This window comes from Scyliorhinus canicula, chromosome 15 (genome assembly GCF_902713615.1).
Source record: "Scyliorhinus canicula chromosome 15, sScyCan1.1, whole genome shotgun sequence".
Classification (NCBI taxonomy): Eukaryota; Metazoa; Chordata; class Chondrichthyes; order Carcharhiniformes; family Scyliorhinidae; genus Scyliorhinus; species Scyliorhinus canicula.
Genome location: NC_052160.1, coordinates 114746454 through 114772799, shown reverse-complemented (window position 1 = coordinate 114772799; position 26346 = coordinate 114746454). Strand labels below are relative to the sequence as shown.

Here is a 26346-nt window from a genome sequence, read left to right as displayed (position 1 = left end):
ACACAATCAAGGCCTGTATATCTTTTGCTAGAAAATTCATGAGTGCAATATATTTTCGCATTCAAAAAGTATCTCAGAGCATTTCAAGAATTGATGCATTAAGACTAATGTTATGGTCTCCATGAGGAAATCCCAAACCCAAAAAACAAAATTATCTGACTGACCTATAACAGAAGAAAGTTATCAAACAAGATTTCACGTTTTGTAATTTTTACTTGAATGTGAGTCAGAATCAACTTCAATTAAATATAGGAGCCTCGATCTGGATTGCAGAAGTAGTAGAGGGATTGGAGGCCATGCAGTCGGGCAAGGCCCTGGGCCCGGACGGATACCCTGTGGAATTTTATAAGGTGTTTTCTGGGATTCTGGGCCTGCTGCTGGTGAGGGCATTTAATGAGGCGAGGGGACGGGGTGTCCTTACCCCAACAATGTTGCAGGCTTCGATATCATTGATCCTGAAGTGGGAGAAGGACCCAGAGGTATGCCGGTCATACAGACCAATCTCCCTACTGAGTGTTGATGCCAAACTGCTGGCTAAAATCCTCAAGGATAGAAGACTGTGTCTCGGAGGTGATAGGGGAAGACCAGACGGGGTCTGTTAAAGGCAGGCAGCTAACGGCCAACGTTAGAAGGCTCTTAAATGTGATCATGATGCCCTCCGAGGGAGGGAGATGGAGGTATTGGTCACTATGGACACGGAAAAGGCCTTCGACTGGGTGGAGTGGAATTATTTGTGGGAGGTGTTGGGACGTTCGGGTTTGGGCGGGGCTTTATTGATTGGGTTCGGACGCTGTTCCAGGCACCAGTGGCGAGTGTACGAATGAATCGGCTGACGTCGGACTACTTTAAACTGCACCGGGGGGCAAAGCAAGGATGTCCCCTCTCCCCACTGTTGTTTTCTTTGGCCATAGAGCCAATGGCGATGGTGCTAAAAGCATCAAAGGACTGGAAGGGGATAGTCCGGGGGTTGGTGGAACATCGGGTCTCGCTATACGCAGATGACCTACTCCTATATATTTCTGACCCGTTAGGGGGGATGGGGGAGATTAGGCGGCTCTTAGGGGAATTTGGCCGGTTTTTGGGGTCGAAATTGAATATGGGTAAAAGTGAAGTGTTTGCGATCGAGCCGAGGGGACAGGATAGGAGACTGGGAGAGTTGCTGTTCAGAATGGCGGGAGGGAGTTATTTGGGAATTCAGGTGGCACGGCGATGGGAGCAGCTACATAAGTTAAATTTGACCCGTCTCGTGGAACAAATGAAGGAGGACTCCCGGAGGCGGGACATTGGATTGGATTGGATTTGTTTATTGTCATGTGTACCGAGGTACAGTCAAAAGTATTTTTCTGCAAGCAGCTCAACAGATCATTCAGTACATGGGAAGAAAAGGGAATTGAACAGAATTCAAGAAAATACATGAGAATACATAATAGGGCAACACAAGATATACAATGTAACTGCATAAGCATTGGCATCGGATGAAGCAGACAGGGTGTAGTGTTAATGAGGACAGTCCATAAAAGGGTCATTTAGGAGTCTGGTGACAGTGGGGAAGAAGCTGTTTTTGAGTCTGTTCGTGCGTGTTCTCAGACTTCTGAATCTCCTGCCCGATGGAAGAAGTTGGAAAAGCGAGTAAGCCGGGTGGGAGGGATCCTTGATTATGCTGCCTGCTTTCCCCCGGCAGCGGGAGGTGTAGATGGAATCAATGGATGGGAGGCAGGTTCATGCGATGGACTGGGCGGTATTCACGACTCTCTGAAGTTCCTTGCGGTCCTGGGCCGAGCAGTTGCCATACCAGGCTGTGATGCAGCCCGAGAGGATGCTCTCTTTTGTGCATCTGTAAAAGTTGGTAAGGGTTAATGTGGACATGCCAAATTTCCTTAGTTTCCTGAGGAAGTAAAGGCGCTGTTGTGCTTTCTTGGTGATAGCGTCGACATGAGTGGACCAGGATAGATTTTTGGTGATGTGCACCCCTAGGAATTTGAAACTGCTCACCATCTCTACCTCGGCTCCGTTGATGCTGACAGGGGTGTGTACAGTACTATGCTTCCTGAAGTCGATGACCAGCTCTTTAGTTTTGCTGGCATTAAGGGAGAGATTGTTGTCGTTGCACAACTCCACTAAGTTCTCTATCTCCCTCCTGTATTCAGACTCGTCGTTGTTCGAGATCCGGCCCACTATGGTCGTATCGTCAGCAAACTTGTAGATGGAGTTGGAACCAAGTTTTGCCATGCAGTCGTATGTGTACAGGGAGTAGAGTAGGGGGCTAAGTACACAGCCTTGCGGGGCACCGGTGTTGAGGACTATTGTGGAGGAGGTGTTGGTGTTCATTCTTACTGACTGTGGTCTGTTGGTCAGAAAGTCAAGGATCCAGTTGCAGAGTGGAGAGCCAAGTCCTAGGTTTTGGAGCTTTGATATGAGCTTGGCTGGGATTATGGTGTTGAAGGCGGAGCTGTAGTCAATAAATAAGAGTCTGATGTAGGAGTCCTTGTTTTCGAGATGCTCTAGGGATGAGTGTAGGGCCAGGGAAATGGCGTCTGATGTGGACCGGTTGCGACGGTATGCGAATTGAAGTGGGTCAAGGCGTTCCGGGAGTATGGAGGTGATGCGCTTCATGATCAGCCTCTCAAAGCACTTCATTACAACTGACGTCAGGGCCACCGGGCGGTAGTCATTGAGGCACGTTGCCTGGTTCTTCTTTGGTACCGGTATGATGGTGGTCTTCTTGAAGCAGGTGGGGACCTCGGAGTGGAGTAGGGATAGGTTAAAGATGTCTGTGAAAACCTCTGCCAGCTGGTCCGCGCAGGTTCTGAGTGCACGACCAGGGATCCCATCCGGGCCCATCGCCTTCCGTGGGTTCACTTTCAGGAAGGCCGATCTGACTTCGGAAACTGTGATGGTGGGTATGGGTGAATTATGGGTTGCTGGGGCACTCGATAGCGGGTTGTTGGTTACCTGCTCAAACCGAGCATAGAATGCGTTAAGTTCATCGGGGAGGGGTGCACTGCTGCCAGAGATACTGCTCGGCTTCGCTTTGTAGCCCGTTATGTTGCTTAGTCCTTGCCACAACCGCCGAGAGTCTGTCTGTGACTCTAGCTTAGTTTGATATTCTCTCTTGGCATCTCGGATGGCTTTGCGGAGGTCGTACCTGGATTTCTTGTATAGGACAGGGTCGTCTGCCTTGAACGCCTCAGATCTGTCCTTCAGTAGGGAGTCAATCTCGCGATTGAGCCATGGTTTCCGGTTGGGGAACGTACGTACTGCTTTCTTTGGCACGCAGTCGTCCACACATTTGCTGATGAAGTCTGTGACGGTGGTGACATACTCATTTAAGTTAGTCGCTGAGTTCTTAAATATGGACCAGTCCACATGCTCCCGTTGTCACTGATGGGGAGGGTACAGACCGTGAAAAACGACGGTCGTCCCGAGATATTTGTTTGTTTTCCAGTGCCTCCCTATTTTTACACCAAAGGCCTTTTTTAAACGGGTGAATAGGGTGATCTCCGGTTTAGTGTGGGCAGGTAAAACCCCGCGAGTAAAGAAAGTGCTGCTGGAGCGGAGTCGAGGGGTAGGTGGGCTGGCACTTTAGTAACTACTACTGGGCGGCAAATGTAGCCATTATCAGGAAATGGGTAGTGGGGGTGGGGGGTCGGTGTGGGAGCGATTAGAGGCAGCATTGTGTAAGGGCACAAGTTTGGGCGCATTGGTAACGACTCTTCTGCCGTTCTCGCCAGCCCGGTACTCCACAAGCTCGGTGGTTGTGGCAGCCCTGAGAGTCTGGGGTCAGTGGAGGAAGTATATGAGAGTGGAGGGAGCATCGGTGTGGGCTCCAATCCGTGATAATCACCGGTTTGCCCCGGGGAGGCTGGATGGGGGATTCAGAGATGGCAGAGAGCAGGGATTGAGAGGCTGGGGGATCTATTTATTGATGGGAGCTTTCCTTGTTTGGAGGATTTTGGAGAAGAAGTTCAAATTGTCAGGAGGGAATGGGTTTCGATATCTGCAGATAAGGGACTTTGTGCGAAGGCAGGTTCGACCTTTCCGCCCCTACCGCCACAGGGGATACAGAACAGGGTAGTTTCTAGAACGGGGGTGGGGGGAATGTTTTGGGTATCTACAAAGAGCTTATGGAGTGGGAGGAAACCCAGATAGATGAGCTAAAGGGTATATGGGAAGATGAGCTGAGAGAGGCAGATAGAGGCTATTTGTGGGCGGATGCTTTGAGCAGAGTCAACCCATACTCATCATCAAGGGGCTGGTTTAGCACACTGGGCTAAATCGCTGGCTTTTAAAGCAGACCAAGGCAGGCCAGCAGCATGGTTCAATTCCTGTACCAACCTCCCCGAACAGGCCCCGGAATGTGGCGACTAGGGGCTTTTCACAGTAACTTCATTGAAGCCTACTTGTGACAATAAGCGATTTTCATTTAATTTTCATTTCATTTCATGAGCCAGGCTCAGCCTGGTGCAACTCAAGGTGCTTCACACATGACGGTGGCCCAGATGAACAAGTTTTTTGGGATAGAGGACAAGTGTGTGAGGTGTGCGGGAGGGCCAGCAAACCATGTCCATATGTTTTGGGCATGCCTAAAGCTTAGGGGATACTGGCAGGAATTTGTGGATGTCATTTCCACAGTACTTAAAATAAGGGTGGCGCCGAGTCCAGAGGTGGTGATCTTTGGAGTGTCGGAAGGTCCGGGAGTCCAGGGGGTGAGAGCGGCTGATGTTTTGGCCTTTGCCTCCCTGGTAGCCCGTGGATGGATATTGTTAGTGTGGAGGGACTCGAAGCCCCCAAAATCAGAGGCTTGGGTTCGTGACATGGCTGGATTTCCCAGACTTGAGAAAATTAAGTTCGCCCTGAGAGGGTCAACGTTGGAGTTCGTCCGGAGGTGGCAGCCATTTATCGACTTCTTCGGGGAAAGCTAAACTGTCAGCAGAGGCTATAAAGAGGGGCGGGGAGGGGCGGTGGGGGGGAATTAGGCTACTTTGTGTTTAGGGTAGGTGGGATTAGTGAGAGATGGAGAGATATTTTTGCACTATGATTATGTTTATATTTGTACCGTTTATTGTTACAAAATTATAAATGCCTTAGTAAAATGTTTTTTGAAAAAAAATTAACAGGCAAATCATGATCAGTATAAATTGCACAAGAGATACCAGGGGCGAAATTCTCCAACCCCACGCAGGGTCGGAGAATCGCCTGGGGGTGCCTAAAATCCTGCCCCCGCCGTGGCAGAGATTCTCCGCCAACCGGGAAGTGGCGGGGGCAGGAATCTTGCCCGCCGATCGGACAGGCCCCTGCGGCGATTCTCCGGCCCGGTTGGGCCGAAGTCCCGCCGCTGGGAGGCCTCTCCCGCCGCCGAGGTTTAAACCACCTCTGGAACGGTGGGCTCAGTGGCACGAGCAGGCCCCCGGGATCCTGGGGGGGCGGGGGGGCAATCAAACCCCGGTGGGTGCCCCCACGGTGGCCTGGCCCGCGATCGGGGCCCCCCGCTCAGACTGCGGGCCAGTGCCCTGGCTGCACTCTTTCTCCTTCCGCGCCGCCACGGCCTCTGCCATGGCGGAAGCGGAAGAGAACCCCGCATCGCGCATGCGCCGGCAGTGACGTCAGCGGCAGCCTTTCCGGCGAAAGCCTTTCGGCCAGCCCCGCACCGGGGGCGCCGGTTTTTTGCGCCAGTCTTCTGGTGCTAACCGCTCCGGCGTGGGGCTGGCCCCCAAAGGTGGGGAGAATTCCCCACCTTTGGGGAGGCGCGACCCCTGAGTGGTTGGCGCCACTCCCCTACTCTGGGACCCTCCGTCACGCCGGGTAGGGGAGAATGCCGCCCCAGATATAACAGAGGCTACCTCACTGACAGTATCCCACTGAATGAGTGGGTAGCTCAATCTGCCTGTGGGTCTCCTATTCAGCGACACAGGTCTTCCAAGCTGAATTCCCTTTCCTTCCAGGAGTTGGCCAATTATCAACAGGCAACATCTTCTGTGGAAACAATGTTACACCCATGCAGTCTTCCCTGTATGGTCCACTGCATTCCAGAATCTTCTCAATTCCTCTCCAGCTCCTCCACTTCGACTCTTTCTACCTACATTTGTGGGTTGATCGCCTTCTACCTCCAGCTCTCCTGTCTTGAACTGCCCTTTGTGTCTGGTTATATGATTTCTTAACTACTTGTTGGTACTGCTTCCAGGTGAAGGGTTGTAAGGACTCATAGACCTGGGGCTGGATTCTCCGCCCCGCCACGCCACATTTCTGTTTCAACCCGCTGGCGGGTTCCGTTACACCAGCTGGTCAATCGGGTTTCCCATTGTGGGGCAATCCCACGCCGCCGGGAAACCTGCCGGCGGAGAATCCAGTCTCCGTACTTCGTTATCATTCATGGAAATTACAATTGATCCCTTCACAATCAAAGTTTTAATAATATTTATTATTGTCACAAGTAGGCTTACATTAACGCTGCAATGAAGTTACTGTGAAAAACCCCTAGTCGCCACACTCCGTCGCCTGTTCGGGTACACAGAGGGAGAATTCAGAATGTCCAATTCACCTCACAATCACGTTTTTCGGGACTTGGGGGAGGAAACCGGAGCACCCGGAGGAAACCCACACTGACACAGGGAGAATGTGCAGACTTCACACGGACAGTGACCCAAGTGGGAATCGAACCTGGGACCCTGACACTGTGAAGCAACAGTGCTAACCACTGTGGTAGCGCCCAGACCCTTAAAGATCCTTTCAACACTTTTAAAATCAATGACAGATTCCCCAAACGTTTTAAATGAATTATAAATTTTCCTTACTCTTTGCGCTTCAGGTAAAAGGTCATCCCACGAACTACAATTGAACTTTCAAAAACAAAATTCAACTTTCAAATCTACCGTTGAATGTCTACGATTTGCCTTCCTCTAGCGCGACAAATTTGTCAGTTTCGGTCAGGCCATCAGGCAGGAGCGGAGGGTTAAAATACCTAACATTGATTCTTGTGTTGTATGCTTTGTTCCAGGTCAGCTGGCTGTGGGCACATGTGAAATAGTTACCTTGGACAGAGATAGTAGTGAACCACGGAGAACAATAGCCAGACAAACAGCACGATGTGCCTGCAGGAGAGGACAGATTGCTGGCACAACGAGAGCCAAGCCAGCCTGCGTGGATGGTAAGTGACAGCGAGCTGGGAAAATGGGCTAAAATAAATGATTGGCTGTTTATAGCTACATTATACTTAAGCCAGTTGTTGAATATTATTATTTTTTGTTAATTTAGTTGTAGCTATTAAATACTTTGTGCTAAAATTTCTCGGCCTGAGAAAAGTGCCGTCAGCTAACAGGGCAGGAATTGAAAATTAGGGGGACAGTGCCCCGCTGTTTTGCATCTTCTTGTCTGCCTTCACTTCCTGACAAAGCTGCCTGGCTTATTGAAGACTAGTATTAAGCATTCTAGATTTTTTTTTAGCATTTGCATTTTTATTTAAAAAAAAAGACTTTGCAATAATGTTGCAACCACAAACCTTCTTTATGCCTTCTGCGCCTTCTGGTTCTAAGAAGCTTGAATTAATCAGACTTTCGGACTCAAAATACCGGCGCTTCATCGAATATATTTCTTGCTGCTCTCCACATGTGTCTGGTGGACTGATAACTTGTTGCTTGACACCTGACTGCAGGGCAGCAGTATATGTGACACCCTGGGTGTATGTTCCCTTAACAATTAGTTCCTGGCTCTTCATGAATAACGAACAACCCCCTAAACTTTGCAAGGAATGTTAACTGAAGGGCATCAAACAACTCTTAGCACCTTATCTGGTGCCATGTCAATGGACTGTTCAATATCTAAAGTTCAGTTGAACCAGTTGTAGACATCAATTCCCCATTTTGAACACACAAGGGTAGAATCGCTCCTTGCTCAGTAATGCATAAATGGGCTGTCTCACAACAGACCCCCAACACTCAATTTCATTAATATCACTGAAACTAAAAATTCGACAGAACTATAACAGGTGGCCGATGCGATGCTTTCCATCTCCCACTACCATCAGACACAAATTCCTAACTGATTATATCCATTGGATCCTACAGTGCAGAAGGCGGCCATTCGGCCCACCGAGTCAGCACCGATCCTACGAAAGAGTACTCTAACTATCCCCCATCCTATCCCCATAACTCTGCTCATTGATCATGGCCAATCCACCTAACCTGTACATCTTTGGACTGTGAGTGGAAACCCGAGTGTCCGGAAGAAACCCACACAGACACAGTGTCATGTGAGAGTACCTTTAAGAAATGGGTGTTAATATATGGGTGTGTATATAAATATCTGTAGTGAAAGTACCTTTAAGAAATGGGTGTTTATTACTGCAGTGATGTCAGAGAGTGGGTGGAGCTGGGCTGTCTGTCAGCTTTTTACTTTCACTTTAGGCTTTTTGTTGCAGGGTGGGTTTGGTTTCATTTTAGTTTTGGAGAAGCTGCATCACAGCAGGATGTGTGTGAATCTCTACAAGCTTATGAATGCCCATTTTGCTGATTTCAACATGGTAACTGTTCTCAGTAGTGAAGTTAAACCTGAGGTGCATCTGTTAAAGGTTTTGTTTTAAGTCTTATGGATGTTAAAAGGAAAACTCAAGGATTACTTAGTGTTGTATTCTTTGGGGGTTGTATTTGAATTGATGGCTGCTAAGATGTTCACTGTATGTTTTAAAAAGGTTAACTTGAGTTCATAGAATAAACATTGTTTTGCTTTAAAAAATACTTTGTGATTTCTGCTGTCACACTTGTAGAGTGGGCTGTGTGCTCCCCATACCACAATCTAGTAAAGGTTGTGGGTCAGGTGAACTCAATGATACACTTTGGGGTTCTCTAAGCCCTGGCCCATAACAACCATCTATCAGGCACAAGTCAAGAATGTAATGGAATACTCTCCACATTCCTGAATGAGTGCGGCTCCAACAACATTCAAGAAGCTCAACACCATACAGCATAAATCAGCCCACTTGATTGGCACCCCACCCACCATTTTCAACATCCACTCCCTCCACCACCAATGCATGGTGGCAGCACTATTTACCACCTTAAAGGTACACTGCAGCAACTCACTTAGGCTCCTTAGGCAACACCCTCCGAATCAACGACCGCTACAATCTAAAATGACAAGAGCAACAGATGCAGGGGAACACTCCTCCAAATCACAAATCATCCTGACTTGGAAATATATATTCCCTTCCTTCACTGTCACTGGTTCAAAATCCTGGAACTCCCACCCTGCCAGTACTATGGGTGCACCAATTTTCCTATAGTGGTTCAAGAAGGCAGCTCACCACCACCTTCTCAAGGGCAAAAATGAGTAAGTAATAAATGCTGGTTGAGTCAGCGAAGCCCACATCCCTTGAATGAATAAAAAAAACTTTTTTATTCAGTTAACTAAGTGGATGGTATTGATATTCCTGAATGTTTTTGGAGCTGCACTCATCCAGGAAAGTGGAGAGTATTCCATCACACTCCTGACTTGCGACTTATAGATGTCGTACAGGCTATGGAAAGTCTCCCTTCCCAGAATTCCAAGCCTCTGACCAGCTCTTGTAACCACAGCATTCTGCTTTCCTTTCAACACATTCAGTTTGCCGACAGGAGTAGGTTGAATCTGCATGTGGCTTCATCAGTGGCTTCTTATCTATCAGATGGTTGTTTATTTCTGCTTATATTTATTGACCATTGGTTTAGGCATTTTCTGAGGAGATGCTGACACTGGAGTTCGTCCTTTTTACTGCTGACATGATAATAATAGGCTTTGGAGCACGATGCTGAACTGCATGACCAAATTCTACAATCATCGGACTGCGTGAAATCAATCTTTCAATTGTGGACCGAAATGATTTCCAAAATAGCAAGCTTTCCTTCCGCTCACTTGCTTTTTAACATTTGTGATGTACAAGTACAATTTTGGGAATGATGAACAGCTCGAGGTGGGTGAGATCCATAGATGGTCTTCAGCATCACGATTTTCATGTTGCTGACTTCAAATGCATGTTTGAGGGTGAAGCTTTCCTAAAACCCCAAACTACCGTTTACGTTGCTGAAGGCTTGTCCACGTATTTGTGGGAACAAGGAGTATTGTTTACCGGTACAGATTTGTGTCAGCTCGACAGCACTGTCATATTCTCTAGATAACCCAAAACTTTACCAATTGAACTGTTTCATCTTTGGTCAGAGAGAGGTTATGTGACTTTATATTCCTCAGGATACGTTTCCATAATTTACATGTTTCTTGCCGACACAGATATTCACAAGCTAATGCAGGATCTGCTTTTCAAACAATGTAACTGGTTGCGATTTAACCACAAAAAAAATTTAGGTTAGTTTTCGGGCGCATTTAGCAGGGTGTTTGCAGGGTGTTCCTTGGCAGCTGCTGTGCTGAGAAATACTCTGCTATTCAAAGGCAGTTTGCCGTTTTTATTGGCCACGGGGGTTTCTCTCTGCGAGGCCGCACTTAGAATAATTCCCAGCTGGCAAGCCCAGTAAGAAAGGCTCCTCGCCTTTGAGGGCAGCAGGGTAGCATGGTGGTTAGCATAAATGCTTCACAGCTCCAGGGTCCCAGGTTCGATTCCCGGCTGGGTCACTGTCTGTGTGGAGTCTGCACGTCCTCCCCCTGTGTGCGTGGGTTTCCTCCGGGTGCTCCGGTTTCCTCCCACAGTCCAAAGATGTGCGGGTTAGGTGGATTGGCCATGCTAAATTGCCCGTAGTGTCCTAATAAAAGTAAGGTTGGGGGGGGGGGGGTTGTTGGGTTACGGGTATAGGGTGGATACGTGAGTTTGAGTAGGGTGATCATGGCTCGGCACAACATTGAGGGCCAAAGGGCCTGTTCTGTGCTGTACTGTTCTATGTTCTATGTTCTCGCAGATCGGGGCGGTATTTTGTCTGGCTGCCCCAGTCTTCCGCGCCTCCCCTTCAGTCCCCCTCCTCCCGTTTTCAACCCCCACCCTTTGGAAGCAGCCTGTCGCCAAGGCCCGATCCCTGGCAGTGCCAACCTGGCAGTGCCCCTGGCAATGCCAGCCTGGTAATGCTACCTGGGCACCCTGGCAGTGCCGGGCTGGAAAGTGCCAAGGTGGCCGGGGGCCAGAGGGACTGCCCGGTACATCCCTGCCCTGTCCCCGATCACCAGGGGTTGCTAATGGCCTGGGAGATCCCTCCAGGCACCATTACAACTGGTCCACGTTTGTGGCAACCAGTACTAAATGGCGAGGTCTCCCTACGGGTGGCCGTTAGGTCCCAGGTGCCGAGAGAATCGCACAAATGCATATTTAAATTAGCCTAATTGCACATTTAAATATGCAGATATGGGTCACACCCAGTAATCTGTAATGAGAGTCAATGGCCTCGTCCCGACATTAAGTCGGGTATGTTAAATCGCCATTAAATCACGCCCATTAGGTTCAAACCATCATATCGTATGGTCCTTGCCATATCAAAGCAATTTTATCTACATCTTTCAATTATGCCTTTGAATTATAGTTTGCCTGTTGGAGTTATCAGATTTTTTTTTTCAATTTGAAGATAATTTTGTTCTGCCACAGTTTTAAACTAAATATATCTCTGGATTGTTTACATGTCTGCAATTGCTACCCTTAACATTTGTTGCATTGTAAGTAAAGGTAAATCTATATTGGAACATCTATTTAGAGCCCTGATTTAAAAATAACAGACCTGCAATGTTAAGAAGTTGCCTAAAACAAAAAAGCACAATTGTCTTTAAAGGTCAACATTGCATTTATCTTCCTGCTAGCTGTTACCTGCACGCTAACATTTTGTGATTCGTACATGGGAATATCAAGAACCCTCTGTGTTACATTCTGTTGTCCCTCTGATTTAAGTAAGATTTGTTTTTTCTATTCTTCCTACCAAAAGTGGACAACTTTACATTTTCCCACATTACACTCCATCTGCTAATTTTTTGCCCATTAACTTAGCCTATCTATAATCCCTGTGCTGGGCAGCACGGTAGCATAGCGATTAGCACAGTTGCTTCACAGCTCCAGGTTCGATTCCCGGCTTGGGTCACTGTCTGTGCGGAGTCTGCACGTTTTCCTTGTGTGTGCGTGGGTTTCCTCCGGGTGCTCCAGTTTCCTCCCACAGTCCAAAGATGTGCAGGTTAGGTGGTGTGGCCATGGTAAATTGTCCTTAGTGTCCAAAATTGCCCTTAGTGTTGGGTGGCGTTACTGGATTATGGGGATAGGGTGGAGGTGTGCGGTTGGGTAGGGTGCTCTTTCCAAGAGCCGGTGCAGACTCAATGGGCCGAATGGCCTCCTTCTGCATTGTAAATTCTATGAACTATGAACTGTGCAGAGATTGGCGGGAGTTCTCCGGCCATTTCTCCGGCGGTGGGATTCTCTGGTTCCACCGGCAGCGCACCCCTGCCCGCAGGTTTCCCGGGAGGGTGGGATGGCTTCAATGGGAATTTCCATTGGCAGCAGGGCTGGCAGAGATTCCCACCAGCAACGAATTGTGTGCCACCTCCTGCTGCCGAGTAACACAGCTGGGGGGCCGGAGAATCGTCCTCACTGTGTCTTCCTCACAACTTCATCCAAATAGTTGAGGCCCCAGCACTGTTCTCTCTGGCACCCCAATAGTTACCATTCATCAACCTGAAAATGACCCATTTATTCTGACTTACCATTTTTTGTTCATTAGCCAATCCTTTAACCACACTTACCCCCAAGACAATAAGCCGTTATTTTGTGTAGTAGCCATTTATTTTGCACCCTATCAAATATCTTCTATAAATTCGGATACACCCCTTTATCCACCCTGCTTGTTACTTCCTCAAATAACTCTGATAAATTTGTCAAAACATTTTTCCGTTCATAAAACCATATTGACTCTGCTTGATTATATTATGATTTTCTAAATGTCCTGTACTACTTAATTAATAGTAAAATCTAAACATTTACTTTGCTACTTTATTCCTTTCTATATATTTGTAGAAGCTGTTTTATATTTTTTGCTTGTTTACTCTAATTTCTCCCACTTGTTTTAAAACCCCAGCTTCCATAGTTTCAAAAATGTTACCGATCTTCTGGTTTACCATCAGTCTTCACAAATTGTACACATTTTATTTCAATGTGATACCATCCTTCAATTCCACAGCTGGTCACAATTGCCACATCCTTGTTGTAGAGTCTTTATTTCTCAGTGAAATATATCTTTATTTAGAGTTCTGAAATATCTCCTTAAATGCCTGCTACCAGTCTTCTATGATCTTACTTCAAACCTATTTTCACTGTCTACTTTACCCAATTCTGTCTTCATACATTTGTAATTACCTTTATACAAATTTAGGTAATTAATTTCAGACCCAGGTTTCTCATCCTCAAACTGAACGTGAATTTCTAAAATTATATGATCACTCTTCCCGGGAGAACCCTTACTATTTGATCATTGGCGACAGATGCAACTAAAATCGATTCTATGGATTTCTCAGCAACCCATCCAGATGCTCGTCACATTGTGAGCCAGCCAATCTCACTGAAACTTTGTCTTTCGCACAAGGGTTTCCAATCTCATCTTCAGAAGATCTCACCAAGGGATTCTCTCCAAACGTCAATCGGACGGCCTCAACAATAGCTCACCTCGCAAGGTTTCAATCTTGCCTTCTGAGATTCCTATTCCTGGATTTCCGAGTACACTTAAGCTTCACTTTCCAAGCACAATTCCAGATCTTTAGCCATGCCAAGCAGAACACCGCTGCTACAAAGGGGTATCTTTGCCCGCAATAGCCCGCAGCATGGAGTCATAAATCTTTAGCTGCCTTCTAGGATCTTCATGTCTTCCCACGAGCCCACTTCACTTGAAGTTTTCTTCCTGCAGCTCTTTCTTTAATTCAGAACCTATTTCTCTGCTCCTTTCTTTTAGTTCAATGGACCTATTTCTGTTCCTTACCTGGGTGTTCCTTTAGGTACCTCCCCCTGTCATCCCGTTCCCTGGCTTGGGACCTATCCCTGTCTCCCTCCTGTGTTCTATTCCCTGGGATACTTACTCAACAATGGCACTTCATTCCAGGTCATCTCACTTGGGATTTTTCAATGTCCATCTTTCTTCTGTGCAGGTCTGCAGGGCCGATCGTCGGCCTGAAGAATGTAAAACACCTGAATTGCGTATGTGCAGCCAGTTACTGGCCGGTACAAGCGCAAAAGGTTCGAGGCTCCTCAGGACAGAGGTCCTGACCTCCAAACTCAGCAAGGTTTCATCACAACCTGCACTATTTGTTCATTCGTAAGATAGTTTTTTTATTTGCAAATTTGTATTTATGCAGGAAAACAATGCTTCTTCTTGAACCTTACCGTCTGTAGCTCCAATCCCAGGACTCTCAGATCCTACAAGATAATGCTGCATATGGAAATGCAGGTTAATATTTGTTGTACACAGGATTAGCTCGTTGCATGACAGTCTCGCTCAGCTCTGAGAGCATTCCAACTCAAGCTTGACGTTGGTGTTTCGTCACCACAAATTCATTTGGAATCATGACTATTGTGGGAAAAGAAACACCACAATTACATAGATTACATAGAACAGTACAGCACAGGACAGGCCCTTCGGCCCTCGATGTTGTGCCGAGCAATGATCACCCTACTTAAACCCACGTAACCCGTATACCGGTAACCCAACAATCCCCCCATTAACCTTACACTACGGGCAATTTAGCATGGCCAATCCACCTAACCCACACATCTTTGGACTGTGGGAGGAAACCGGAGCACCCGGAGGAAACCAACGCACACACAGGGAGGACGTGCAGACTCCACACAGACAGTGACCCAGCCGGGAATCGAACCTGGGACCCTGGAGCTGTGAAGCATTGATGCTAACCACCATGCTACCGTGAGGCCCCGTAGTGCATATTGAAGTGCATAATGTCTTTTGGGCATTGTTCCATTTTGAATCAAAATTATAGGGGTTGCACAGGAATACATGAGTATGTTTTGATGTAAGACTGATGTGTTCCTGGGACTTCTTCTCAGCTAGTGATCCATTGGTTCACTGCTATCTCTTCACTTGCTCTATCTGAAAAACAAAAAAGTTATGTTTAGGCGATACTACCTCAATTATGCCCCTATTAATTAAAGAAACCCCTGCTGAACTTGTAGTCGTATTTTAATTAGATTTTTTCTGTGTGTTGCAAGAAAAGACTTCTGCATTCTAAAAAAAACCCACAGTTGGACATGAAGTGAATGTACTGTAGAGTATTTTGCTTGGACAGTATCAAACTCTTCAATAGACTTCAATAGAAAAAAATCAGAAATGATTTTTTTAAAAAAGTTTCCGTTTCACTATCGGCTGATTATTGTTTTGGTCAAAAATGATAATTACCCATCACTGTCTGTTTGTGCTCCATCACCTTTAAAGTCTGCCTTATTTCTCTTTCAACACACCATCATTGGAGAGCAGTAAATGCTGAGTATGGAGAACAGGGAGATGTATTGGATGCGAGTGAATGAAGGCAATGCCTAGTATGTTGGAATCTTTAACTGCAAATCCATTGGGAATATTATTCGACTCTGCGTTTGGAAATTCAGATTCATTTTAACATGGCACTTACACCCACTTTGGGTTTCGCTTACATTATCACCAGTGTTGAGTAAGATAAAAAAAACTAATGCTTTTTTGAATTATATATAATCATATTTCTTCAAAGTTGAACATGGCAAAAATGTTGCAGTCCATGATGAGATTCTGCGTTCCGAGTCAAGTTCAATAGTACCTGCATTCTCACCTTGTTAATAAAACTGAGGCTCTATTTGATATACTCATTAGCCTGGAAATTGTATAATTTTATCCTCACAAATACTTAGCTCGCTTACAACAAATTTCTGTATCATTTTAATGGTGATAGAAAATTACTGCGGATGCTGGAATCTGAAACCAAAAGAGAAAATGCTGGAAAGTCTCAGCAGGTCGGGCAGCATTTGTAGAGAGAGAAAAGAGCTAACATTTTAAGTCCAGATGACCCTTTGTCAAAGCTAAAAGACAGAGAAAGTGGGAGATATTTATACTGTGGGGTGAGGGAATGAAAAATGAGTCATAGCCACAGAAACAAAGGGAAAATAATGCTAATGGCAGTCCCCAGAGAGAATAAAATGTGTGAAAGGCCAAACAGCAAAGAAACTAAAATCAAAGGGTAAGCTGTGCAGACGTTGGGGAGGGGGGGGGGGGGGGGGGGGAAGCAAATGGGAGAAAAGGTAAGGAGAGGGGGTATAAGATGGGAGGATATATATATATATATATATATGAAGAAAGAAATAAAATATAAAAGAAAGTTAAAATGAAATGGAATGAAAACAAAGGGGTCGAGTGGGGTAGAGCTAATCATCTGAAGTTGTTGAATTCGATGTTCAGGCTGGAAGGCTGTAGCATGCCTAACTGGAAGATGAGATGCTGTTGCTCCAGTTTGCGTAGAGCTTCACTGGAACATTACAGCAGGTCAAGGACAGACATGTCGGCATGGGAGCAGGGTCTTGTGTTAAAATGGCAAGCAAGGGGAAGGTCAGGGTCCTGAATGCACAGACCGAAGGTGCTCAGCAAAGTGATCACCCAATCTACATTTTATCACTCCGATATAGAGGAGACCACATTGGGAGCAGCGAATGCTTGGGGGGGGGGGGGGGGGGGGGGGGAAGAGAGAGAATGTGAGATCGAGGCGGACTCCATCCTTGTTCTGGGAGGGAGGGGGGAGGAGGCGAGGGTAGTGACGCGGGAGATGGACTGCACGCTGTTGAGGGCCCTGTCAGCAAATTGAAAGAAGTGCAAGTGAAATGCTGCTTAACCTGGAATGAGTGTTTTTGGCCTGGGATGTTAAGCATGGAAGAGGTAAAGGGACAGGTGTTACACCTTCTGCGATTGCATGGGAAGGTACCATGGGTGATGGGAGAGGTGTTGGGTCTGGTGGAGGAGTGGACTAGATTATCTCCGAGGGAACGCTCTCTGTCGAATGCTGACAGAGGGAGTGAGGGAAGATGTGTTTGGTGGTGGCATCACGCTGGAGTTGGCGAAAATGGTGGAGAATTATGCTTTGCATACGGAGGCTAGTGGGGTGAAATGTGAGAACGAGGCGGACTCTATGTCTTGTTCTGGGAGGGAGGGGGGAGGAGGCGAGGGTAGTGGCGCGGGAGATGGACTGCAAGCTGTAGAGGGCCCTGTCAACAACTGTAGGTGGGAAATCACGGTTGAGGAAGAAGGAACACATTTTCGAAGCACCACTTTGGAATGTGGCATCATCGGAACAATTGTGACAGATGCCAAGGAGCTGAGAGAATGGGATGGAGTTGTTACAGGGTGTAGGATGCGAAGAGCTGCAGTCTAGATAGCTGTGGAGTCAGTGGGCTTGTAATGGATATTAGTAGATAGTCTATTGCCGGAAATGGAGACAGCAAGGCCAAGGAAGGCAAGTGAAGTGTCTGAGTTGGACCAGGTGAAAGTGGTGGAGAGGTGGAACCTGGAAGCGAAGTTGATGAATTTTTCCAGGTCCGGACGAGAGCACGAGTAACACCAAAATAGTCAACGATGTATCGGTAAAGGAGTTGTGGGAGGGGACCCAGGTAGGTCTGGAACAAGGAATGTTCCACATATATCATAGAACGAGTTCAGCCAGGCAGAGGAGAGAGGTGGTGGATGGGAATTGTCCATGCCTCTTTTCAAGAAAGAAGTGAAGAGCTCTCAGGCCATCCTGGTGTGGGATGGTGGTGTAGAGAGATTTCACATCCATGGTGAATAGGAGGCAGTTAGGGCTTGCGAACTGGAAACTGTCAATATGACGCAGGGCATCAGCGGAATCCCGGATGTAGGTGGAGAGGGAATGGATCAGAGGAGTGAGGATGGAGTCAAGATAAAAAGAAACAAATTCGGTGGGGCAGGAGCACGCTGGCACAATGGGCCTGCCAGGACAGTCCTTTTTGTGAATTTTGGGAAGTAGGTAAAAGCGGGCTGTCCGGGGTTGGGAGACTATGAGGTTGGAAGCCGTAGAGAGAAGGCATCCGGAAGAAATGAGGTCACTAACAGTGTTGGACATAATGGCTTGATGTTCAGTGGTCTGGTCATGGTCCAGTGGGAGGTAGGGGGAAGTATCTAAGAGTTGACGCTCAGCCTCTGCGAGGTAGAGGTCAGCACGCCAGACGACAACAGCACCCCCTTTGTCGGAAAGTTTGATGACAAAGTCGGGATTGGACCTGACGGAGTGAAGAGCAGACAGTTTGGAAGGAGAGAGGTTGGAATGGGTGAGATGGGCAGAAAAATTAAGACGGCCAATGTCCCGTCAACAGTTCTCAATAAAGGGCAGCACGGTGGCCTAGTGGTTAGCACAACCGCCTCACGGCGCTGAGGTCCCAGGTTCGATCCCGACTCTGGGTCACTGTCCGTGTGGAGTTTGCACATTCTCCCCGTGTCTGCGTGGGTTTCACCCCCACAACCCAAAAATGTGCAGAGTAGGTGGATTGACCACGCTAAATTGCTCCTTAATTGGAAAAAATAATTGGGTAATCTAAATTTATATTAAAAAAAACAAAAAAAAAAACAGTTCTCAATAAAAAGATCGAGGGCAGGTAATTGTCCTGGCGGGTGTGTCCAATTGGAGGCAGATTGTTGGAGGCACATGAAAGGATCTGTGGAACGGGGGGAGGAATCTTGTCCAAAGAAGTGAGCATGGAGACGAAGGCGACAGAAGAAGAGTTCAACATCATGTCGAGCCCGGAATTCATTGAGGTGGGGACGCTTACATCACCAATGCTGTCACCAAGAAGGCATCTGGCACAACTCATACAGGAAGATCAAATGCATGCCATGGGCACCATTTAGGCTCATCTGTATTGTGCTGATGGACACTCTACAGTTGCACTTTGCAGCGCATTAGTTTAAGCAGTTTGTAATTTAAATCAGTATAAAACCATTGTGTTTCTTTGACTTACTTCAGCCTCATTTGGATATTTCTCTCAGTCTAAAACCTTGATTTCTTTTTTAGAACATAGAACATAGAACAGTACAGCACAGAACAGGCCCTTCGGCCCTCAATGTTGTGCCGAGCCATGATCACCCTACTCAAACTCACGTATCCACCCTATACCCGTAACCCAACAACCCCCCCTTACCTTACTTTTATTAGGACACTGCGGGCAATTTAGCATGGCCAATCCACCTAACCCGCACATCTTTGGACTGTGGGAGGAAGCCGGAGGAAACCCACGCACACAGGGGGAGGACGTGCAGACTCCACACAGACAGTGACCCAGCCAGGAATCGAACCTGGGACCCTGGAGCTGTGAAGCATTTATGCTAACCACGATGCTACCCTGCTGCCTGCTAAAAATTATTTTATTATATGAAAAGCAGAATCAACATGGCATTAAATTTTAAGTGAAATACGGCTGAGAATTTAACCCAATCTGCCAGGTGGGAATGGGGCAAATGGGCAGTTAAAATCACACAAATCAACGTGTCACTTTATTCATCATAACATCTTCTACATCAGAAATCTGCTGACTGCCACTTTTACTGTGGAGCTGACTCTGATCATAAAATGTAATATTAGTTTCACAGATTGACTGATGGGACTGGAAGCTCTATTTAAAACAATGGTGATCTGAGGTCTGCGCCTTCCTCCAACTCTTTTTTCTGTGCAACGCCCACCATTGGTCGCTGTGCCTGCAGTTGCCTAAGCCCAATGTTCTGGAATTCCTTCCCCGCAGTTCTCTGCTTTTTCACCTCTCCTTCGTTAAACACTTTACCTGCCGTCTCTTGACTGACCTGCGCTTTTTATAAGGTGGGAATATATGTGGGAAACATGCAGAAGAGATTGGGGAAGGAAGAGACTGGAAACTAGAGAGATGAAGAGATGTTGATTTTACATTTTATTTACTCTTTAAAGCCACTGAGGCTCCTATGAATTATCTCTTCTGGTCGAACAGCATGGATGGAAAATTATTGAGGCTGTGCTGAACTCTATTTAAACTCCCAAAGTGCTTCAATTTGCAACGCTCTACACTCTGGAAGTTCTAAATCATAAAATATATCGCCACAGTGAACATATTTTCCCTTCCCCCAAAGCACTATAATAAATCAATTTTTAAAAAGTACATAGTAATGACCTTGTTCTCGCGCAATGGATCCTTACCTGCTCTTTATTTTCTCAGGTGAATTGCCTTCTTTGGGAGTTTTTTTGGCTGACATATTGACAAGCCCCTTGGCAGGGACAAATAGATATTATTAGACACTTGACAAATGTTTGCTATGCACAGATTTGAAACGTGCTCCTCATCTTACTCGTATTAAAAGTACTACGTTGGAGCTCATTGATCTACTTGCCTTCCATCAGATTCCAAACCTACTCCCACCCAGTTATAAGCTGGCCTTTTGCTGCCCCTTCTGTTACCGTCGTGAGCCTCTTGTGTGGCACTTTATTGGTGTCCTCCTGAAAGTACCCATTGTGGTGGTATGGATACGAGCACTACCGTTGGTGCAGAGCACTGGCTTCCCATTGGCTCTGGCTGGTCATGTGCCTCTCGTCCGATTGGTTGGGACTAGTCACGTGACTGCTCTCCAATTGGTCGAGAGGCAAGTAGGCCCCGCCTCCGAGGCGGGGTATAAGTACCCAGAGTTCCTGGCGGTCGGTCATTCTCTGTAATCGACCACCAGGCTAACAACTAGCTGATTAAAGCCACAGTTCGGATCTTAAACGTGTCTTGAGTCGAATTGATGGTACATCAATTTAATCAGCTAGAATTTTGGAATGGAGCTTCGCATCAAGCCTACTTGGATGCTGCAAATGCGTCTGCAATCTTTAAACACTGGCAGGCGTATTTTAATAGCTACCTGACGACTGCAGCCGGCAAGCCCACCAAGGAGCAGAAACTCCACATCCTCCACTCATGCGTGGGCACATCGGTCTACGCAATGATCGAAGATGAAGGCGATTTTGATGTGGCCATGGAGATTCTCAAAAGACACTTTCTCCGGCCGGTCAACGAAGTTTACGCACGGCATCTCCTGACGACCAGACAACAGTTCCCTGGTGAGTCCCTCGACGAGTTTTATCAGGCCCTCGCAGCTCTAGCGAGAACGTGCGCATGTCTCCAAGTTTCGGCGATGGAGCACATGGAACTTCTAATCAGAGACACTTACGTTGCTGGCATGCAGTCCCCTTCTATCCGCCAATGATTGTTAGAAAAGAACACCCTCAGCCTAGCTGAGGCACGGACTCTGGCAACCTCCCTGGAGGTTGCTGACCTGAACGCCCGCCCATACGCCCTCGGCCGTGCAGCAACCCCCTGGACTTCATGGCACGCGCCACCCCATCCTCTGTGGACCCCGACCCCCCCCCCCCCCCCCCAAGCTTGCACTGCGCGTCGCTCCAATAAACTAGCGGGGCCCCGTTGCTATTTCTGTGGCCTCTCAAAGCACCACCGCCCGCGCTGCCCGGTCCGCTCTGCTCTGTGTAAGAGCTGTGGGAAGAAGGGCCACTATGCGGTGGTCTGCCAGACCAAGTCGGTCACTGCTGTTCCGCGTAGCGACCGCGGATCGCCCCACCCCGGGCCCCCCAGGTCCCCACGCCGCGCATCAACCTCTCCGGCCCGCCTACCGGCTCCCACAACGGCCCCATGGTCCTCCCGACCCACGCCCCCAGCAGCCCCGACCGGCTCGCTGACTCTGCCCCCAGCCGCCACGAGGCTCCCATGGGCGACGCCATCTTGGGCCCCGGACGCCATGTGCGGGCCATGGGCGCCGCCATCTTGGGGCCCCGGCTCCACGTGCGAGTCCTGGGTGCCGCCATCTTGGGTCCCCGACTCCACGTGCAGGTCCTGGGCGCCGCCATCTTGGATCAACTCGGAAGGCCCTGCAAGCGATTACTCTGCCACTGAGGAGGATCTGGTACTCTCACCACGACTGGCTTCCATCAAGCTCGATCAGTCGCAACCACGCTCGCTCGCCAAGACTACAAGACGGTGCAGGTCAACGGACACAAAACAAGGTGCCTGCTGGACTCCGTAAGCACGGAAAGGTTCGTCCACCCCGACACGGTAAGACGCTGCGCGCTCCCCATCCACCCAGTTAAACATAAAATTGAATTAGCCTCAGGTTCGCATTCCGTCCAAATCACCGGTGCTGCATAGTCCAGGGGAGGGTTTTCAAAAATTTCAAACTCCTCATTCTCCCCCGTCTATGCGCTCCGGCACTCTTGGGACTGGACTTCCAGTGCAACCTGCAGAGCTTGACCTTTCAATTCGGTGGCCCTATTCCTCCTCTTACTGTTTGAAACCTCGCGTCCCTCAAAGTGGACCCCCCTTCCTTGTTTGCTAATCTCACCCCAGATTGTAAACCTGTCGCCACTCGGAGCAGACGCTACAGTGCCCAGGACCGGACCTTCATCGGGTCCGAGGTCCAGAGGCTCCTTAAGGAAGGAGTGATCGAGGCCAGCAACAGTCCCTGGCGAGCCCAAGTGCTGGTAGTTCGGACTGGGGAGAAAAACCGGATGGCCATTGATTACAGTCAGACCATCAACAGGTTTACGCAGCTGGACGCGTATCCTCTCCCCCGTATTTCCGACCTGGTTAACAGGATTGCGAAGTACAAAGTCTTCTCCACAGTGGACCTTAAGTCCGCCTACCACTAGCTCCTTATTCGCGCGAGTGACTGAAAGTACACCGCGTTTGAGGCAGATGGGCGCCTCTACCACTTCCTCAGGGTTCCCTTCGGTGTCACAAATGGAGTCTCGGTCTTCCAACGGGAGATGGACTGAATGGTCGACAAGCGCGGTTTACGGGCCACCTTCCCGTATCTCGATAACGTCACCATCTGCGGCCACAACCAGCAGGACCACGACATCAACCTCCAAAAATTCCTCTGAACCGCAAAACTCCTTAATTTAACTTACAATAAGGATAAGTGCGTGTTTAGCACCGAACCGTCTAGCCATCCTTGGCTACGTAGTGCGTAACGGAGTGATAGGCCCCGATCCCGAACGCATGCGCCCCCTGATGGAACTCCCTCTCCCCAACTCCCTCAAATCCCTCAAACGCTGCCTGGGCTTCTTCTCATACTACGCCCAGTGGGTCCCCAACTACGCCGACAAAGCCCGCCCCCTCATCCAGTCCACCTCCTTTCACTGGTCGATGGAGGCCCGCCAGGCCTTTAGCGGCATCAAAGCTGATATCACAAAGGCCACGATGCATGCTATCGATGAGTCCCTCCCATTCCAGGTCGAGAGCGACGCTTCTGACGTAGCTCTGGCGGCCACCCTGAACCAAGCGAGCAGACCCGTGGCCTTCTTTTCACGAACCCTCCACGCTTCCGAAATCCGCCATTCCTCGGTGGAAAAGGGGGCACAGGCCATAGTCGAAACTGTGCGATACTGGAGGCACTATCTGGCCGGCAGGAGGTTTACCCTCCTCACAGACCAACAGTCAGTAGCTTTCATGTTCGACAATGCACAGAGGGGCAAGATCAAGAACGACAAGATCTTGCGGTGGCGGATCGAGTTGTCCACGTACAACTACGATATCTTGTATCATCCTGGGAAGCTCAACGAGCCTCCTAATGCCCTGTCCCGCGGTACCTGCGCCAGTGCGCAAATTGACCACCTCCGCTCCCTCCACACGGACCTCTGCCATCCAGGGGTCACTCGTTTTTACCATTTTATTAAAACCCGCAACCTGCCCTACTCCGTCGAGGAAGTCAGGACGGTCACTAGGGGCTGCCACGTTTGCGCCGAGTGCAAACCGCACTTTTACCGCCCGAACGAGCGCATCCCGCCCCTTTGAACGTCTCAGTATCGACTTCAAGGGTCCCCTCCCCTCCAACAACCGTAACACGTATTTCTTGAGTGTTATTGACGAATACTCTCGATTCCCTTTCGCCATTCCCTGTCCCGACATGACCACAACAACCGTCATAAAGGCCCTCCTATCCATCTTCTCCCTGTTCGGTTACCCCGCCTACATGCACAGCGACCGGGGGTCCTCTTTTATGAGTGATGAACTGCGTCAGTTCCTGCTCAGCTGGGGCATATCCTCTAGCAGGACGACCAGTTATAACCCCCGGGGTAACGGTCAGGTCGAGCGGGAGAATGGCACCATTTGGAAGACCATCCTGCTGGCCCTACGGTCCAGAGATCTCCCTATTCCCCATAGGCAAGAGGTCATCCCCGCGCCCTGCATTCAATCCGGTCTCTCCTCTGTACTACCACTAATCAACACCTCATGAATGTCTTCTTTTCCCCAGGAAGTCGTCCTCAGGATTCCCCTCTCCCGACCTGGCTGGCCACCCTCGGGCCCATCTTGCTCTGGAAGCATGTGCGGGTGCACAAGTCCGACCCGTTGGTTGAGCAAGTCCAGTTACTCCACGCCAACCCGCAATATGCGTACGTGGAGTATCCCGACGGTCGGCAGGTTACGGTCTCACTCCGGGACCTGGCACCTGCCGGCGTGCGGCCTTCTTCCCCTACACCAACAACCCCCCTCCAACCCCAATTCACCCCAGCGCCCCCCGCGCCCCCACGACCCAGCGCACATGCCCCCTCTCCCCCCGATTACAGCGTCTCCACCACCGGCCCGGGGAACGGAGACATATCTATGACCGACGCTCCCGGAGGCAAGGACGACCATCGGCCCGACGTCACCGGCTCCACTGCGAAGGTCATCCAGAACAACACGGGCACCCGACAGGCTGATCGTGTCCATCTGATGCTGCCATGGGACCTTTTTTGGACATTTAGTTTTATTCTGTTATTATTAGTAGTAGTAGTATTGTTTTGCCACGAGCCAGTGGGCAGCTCACCCCTATCGATTTTCGCTGCTCATACCACCAGTCCTCGGACCCCCCCTCCCCGCCCTCACCCCACCCCCCCCTTGTTTCTCCACAAGGGGTGAATGTGGTGGTATGGATATGAGCACTGCCATTGGTGCAGAGCACTGGCTTCCCATTGGCTCTGGCTGGTAATGTGCCTCTCATCTGATTGGTTGGGACTAATCATGTAACTGCTCTCCAATTGGCCGAGAGGCAAGTAGGCCCCGCCTCCAAGGCGGGGTACAAGTACCCAGAGTTCCCGGCGGTCGGTCATTCTCTGTAGTCGACCACCGGGCTTACAACTAGCTGATTAAAGCCATAGTTCGGATCCTAAATGTGTCTTGAGTCGAATTGATGGTACATCCCCCATTAACCATATTCACTATTGCCCTTGCATCTGCTTCCTGTGGTTTGTTCAAATGTCTTACCTCTTGGAAATCCATGATATCTATGTTTACATTCTGGCCTCTAAATTTCAGTAGGTTTTAATTAGTAATAACAGATGAAGCAAAACAAATTCTGTCCTTTAAAAGAAACATACCTAACTCAACATAGTCTTTTAAATTGAGCTTTCTGGGGCTTCAGGAAATTAACTGGTATTGAAGGTACTCTTATGCAAGGCCTGATCTTGTTGGGAAGAGTTGGGACAGGATTTCTGAGAGGATTAAGAGGAGGGTTTAAAAGCTAAATGCGGGGAACACAACCCCAACATTGTACAGGTGCCTTTTATGGCAGTGGATATAGGGATAGCTGTGTGTCACACTCTGGAAAAGTGGTGTGTAACTTGCTTTATGACTCCCCAAAGCCTGTCCGCCATCTACAAGGCACAAGTCAGGAGTGTGATAGAATACTCTCTACTTGCCTGAATGTGTATCGCTCCAATACTCAAAACGCTCAGCAACATCCAGAACAAAGTTGCCCGCTTGATCGATCTACAAATATTTACCCCCTCCACCACCTATGCACGGTGGTAGCAGTCTATACCAACTACAAGATTCACTGCAGGAACGCATCAAGGCTCCCTGGACAGCACCTTCCAAACTCCCGACTGCTGCCATCTAGAAGGACAAGGGCAGAAGACACTTGGGAACACCAGCACCTGGAAGTTCATCTGCAAACCACTCATCATCCTGACTTGGAAAGATATCGCTGTCCCTTCGAGGTTATTGGGTCAAAATCCTGGAACTAGCACCCTAACAGCACTGTTGGTGTACCTACATCACCTGGACTGCAGTGGTTCAAGAAGGCATCTCACCACCACCTTTTCATCAGGATTGAGTAATAAATGCTGGCCTAGACATCCCATGAATTAATTTTTAAAATGTCTACAACGTGCATCCAGTGGGAAATTGGGAGCTTAATTTAAAATGCGCTGCTGCTGCATGAGTTTCCCAGGGGCCGGGAATGTCAGCTGTGAAAGGAATATGGGAGATGTCACTCTGCAAACGTTTTTCAACAGCCCTTATGGGCTGAGTGTAATGGGAACGCTCCCGTTTCCCAAGGTGCTTTTCAACATCACCCAGCCCCAATCGCCAGACATTTCCCACACCCA

General features: G+C 48.6%; 1 protein-coding gene across 4 annotated transcripts in view; it reads left to right on the top strand.

Annotated features, from left to right (window-relative positions):
* The window catches only part of LOC119978592 (chemokine-like protein TAFA-5), a 616915-nt gene that overhangs the window by 124219 nt on the left and 466350 nt on the right, over positions 1 to 26346 (top strand). For all 4 annotated transcript variants that reach the window (XR_005463500.1, XM_038820358.1, XM_038820359.1 and 1 more), the window contains exon 2: positions 6995 to 7144. Coding sequence is in view for 3 of the 4 variants with exons in the window: in XM_038820358.1 (XP_038676286.1) it covers positions 6995 to 7144 (150 nt within the window). In the remaining variant the exon portion in view is untranslated. The remainder of the gene's footprint in view (positions 1 to 6994; positions 7145 to 26346) is intronic.